General features: G+C 32.7%; 1 protein-coding gene across 1 annotated transcript; it reads left to right on the top strand.

The window, feature by feature from the left end:
• Positions 1 to 1,447: 1,447 nt before the first annotated feature.
• LOC107663118 (uncharacterized) lies at positions 1,448 to 2,185 on the top strand. Its single transcript, XM_016453309.1, has one exon. It carries the CDS (start codon positions 1,448 to 1,450, stop codon positions 2,183 to 2,185), a length of 738 nt encoding a protein of 245 aa, XP_016308795.1.
• The last annotated feature ends 1,385 nt before the right edge of the window (positions 2,186 to 3,570 follow it).

Here is a 3,570-nt window from a genome sequence, read left to right as displayed (position 1 = left end):
CAGATATTCAAATAGTTGTATCTCGGCCAAATATTGTCCGATCCTAACAAACCATACATCAAAGCAAAGCTTATTTATTCTCAATTTCAGAAAATTCACCCTTATGACTGGTTTTATGGTCAAGGGTCATATATATATATATATATATATATATATATATATACATACAAATTTCTGTTGGTGGCATTTTGAACACTGACTATTATTATCATCTAGCAAACTACACTTACAGCAGTTATATTAAAATAACTCTGCATATTTTTTACAGTATATAACACTGAACCCTAGAGCAGCTGTTATACCACTGGATATAACAATGTTTAATCAGAATTTTTTTATTTTTTTATTTTGATTCTATAAATCACAGCGCTGCATGTCCAGTGACCACAACAGGACTGAGAAAATATTGGCCAGACCCACAAATCTCTACATATCAACACCAGCATTTAGCATAACACATCCTGTCCCCGTATTCTCTCATGGGAGTGCAGAAAAAAGATCTTCACTTCCTGTTCCAGCACCATGACCTCATAATGCTCATTACGCCAACTCTTACAGGCTGGAAAACATGAGTGCGGCCTGTGGGAATAACAGCACTCATGAGCGGGTGTGTTGAAGAGATCTCTGTGTGTGTAATAGTTCCCTAAAGTTTTGGCATGTGAACACATAATGTTTAGCAGGATATGCTACCAGTTTGTTCTCACATCACTCTACATCCTATTTAAATGACCATTTTAGATACTTTGGATATGTAATTTATCTAATATTATTTAGCAAATCGTGTTGAAGTATGCATTGTTTATCAAAATACTAAAAAAACAGCAACAAAAAAACAACAACAATAATAATAATAATAAAAAAAGAATAAATAAAAATTATTTCTGATATATATATATATATATATATATATATATATATTACGGTGACGCATTGATGCCACACACATATTATTTTTTCCACTCAATTGTGTCGTAATAACGAGATGTTATGTCGTTAAAACGACATCTTTTCTCGTAATAACGAGATGTTTTCTCATAAAAACGACATATTTTCTCGTTAAAACGAGATGTTTTCTCGTAAAAACGACATCTTTTCTCGTTAAAACGAGGTGTTTTCTCGTTAAAACGAGATCTTTTCTCGTAAAAACGACATCTTTTCTCGTTAAAACGACATCTTTTCTCGTAAAAACGACATGTTTTCTCGTAATAACGAGATGTTTTCTCGTAATAACGACATAATTTTCTAGTTAAAACGACGTGCGTGGCGTGACAGGCGTTTTGTTTCTTCAGCCATGGCCTACGGAATACTGGTACGGTAAAAGATTTCAGCTTTTTGGGCTAGAGTCATGGCACATTTAAATGAACTGATTTATTTTTACTTTCTCCTCGGTTTAAGTCACAAAGACATTTTATTAACATTGAGCCACGTCGATAGGATTATTATTAGTATGCGAACACTACGTCGGCATCTTAAACATCTGAGACTGTACAGACGAAAGAATCAAACAGATCTATTGGAAGTAGCATTATTCCTCATGAATGAACTTGACCGTTATGGAAAGCTACATGGATATAAACTACTACATCTAAAGTGTATTCAAGCTGGATTTGTTGTCAGTCAACGTGTAATTCGCCATTTATTAGGCATCCTGGATCCCGATGGAGTACAAATGAGAAGGAGAAATCGCTTAAGAAGTAGGATGTATGTAAATCCTGGCCCCAATTTTATATGGCACATGGACTCTTATGACAAACTGAAACCTTTTGGTATCTGCATCAACGGCACGATCGATGGATTTTCTAGGATGGTAATTTGGCTCCATGCTTATTCTACTAATTCTGACCCGAAGGTAATCGCCAGCTATTTTATTAATGAAGTTGGACAAAGGATGGGGACACCAGCCAGAATGAGGTCAGACCTGGGAACAGAGAACTGTTATGTGGAACAAATGCAGAAGTTCCTACGCTATGATGACCACGACGAATATGCAGAAAACTGCTTCATCTATGGTTCAAGCAACCACAATCAGCGCATTGAGAGCTGGTGGGCATTCATGAGAAAACAGCATGCTCAGTACTGGATTAATCGTTTCCAGGATTTGAAGGAGAAAGATTACTTCATAGGTGGTTTCCTGGACAAGCAGTTAATATTGTTCACCTGTCTGAATATCATTGAAGTAAGTTGATGTATTAGCCTAAAATTAGGCCCAAAAGTGTTGACCTCCAAAATCAGTATGGAGGCCCAAACCTGCAGAAATGTATATGTAGCCTATGTATACAGAAATAATACAGAAAATAATAAATGAAGGGAAGAATTCAAAATAAATTCAGGATTAAATGTAATTAAAATGAATTATATAATGCATTTTAACTGCATTTAATCCTGAATTTATATTACTTCGTCCCTTCATTTATTATTTTCTGTAATATTTAAAAATTAGTTTATTATTTTTTAACGTTTATTTATATTTATGTATTCAGATGTGTTAATTTCCATATTTATTTATCCATTTATTTAGTTGTACTTTCTGGTCTTTAATACATTATTGGTTGAGCTCATTGTATATTGTAGGCTATATGCGGCTATGTAGTGGAGATGATCTCACTGTCTAACATATGCCTAATTCATCGTTAATTTTGTAATTTTGTCAACTATTTTTTCTTAATTACACATCTTGTTTTGATGTTTCTTTTATTCCATAATAACATTGCAAGTTAAATGGTTTTAGACTATTTGTTTTTCTAGGGTCGAAGAAAGAAAATAGTCCTAAATTAACAATGTCATATCTCTCATTTTACAGATATTATCCAAAATTATTTTTTATTTCGATCTGCAGTCCAATAAAAGTTAAGAAAAAATAGAATTAGCCTACATACAGGCCTATCTATAGAATAGACCAATACTATTTTTTCTTACATTTAAAAACATTTAACTTTTTCTTAAAATTCGTCTTGAATAATAGGTCTAAATAAACTTCATAAAGAATATTCTTCATAACGGATTTTATTTCATAACAAATATAGGAAGGTAACGATTAACTATCCTTAAAAACTATCCTGCATTAAACAATCACAAATATGACACCTGTAAATAAAATCATTTTATATATACAGTTTAATTATATATAATTTTTTTGTGTCAAATCAATGAGGAAATTCACTGCAGCTCTTCTGTCAGCTGCCGGAATGTGATGTGTTGACAGCGCCAGCATTGGGAGCATGAACGTTTTCTAATAAAATGAATATTTAAATATACAAATATCATTTTAAATGACATTTGTTTCGGAGCAGTAGGCTAATGTTTTATTTCGTTCTAACCGGTAACTCTGGAACTGTAATGAATGAATGAATGAATGAATGAATGAATAAATAAAAGCTTATACTGTTTTTACTCAGAACCAACTAATTTTCAATCAATGATTTAGGGATTAATACATAAGGACTATTTTATTGCTTGGCTATAAGTTTAAAAACAGCCAATTCATCTATGATACTGTACTTCAATTTGTACGTCATGATCCTTGGGTCTTTAAACTGGCCAATCATCTCATCCAAAAGAGTGATCCTATGC

The sequence above is a fragment of the Sinocyclocheilus anshuiensis genome, unplaced genomic scaffold, assembly GCF_001515605.1.
Source record: "Sinocyclocheilus anshuiensis isolate Anshui unplaced genomic scaffold, SAMN03320099.WGS_v1.1 scaffold25, whole genome shotgun sequence".
Lineage (NCBI taxonomy): Eukaryota > Metazoa > Chordata > Actinopteri > Cypriniformes > Cyprinidae > Sinocyclocheilus > Sinocyclocheilus anshuiensis.
This window is presented reverse-complemented; position numbering and strand designations above follow the sequence as displayed.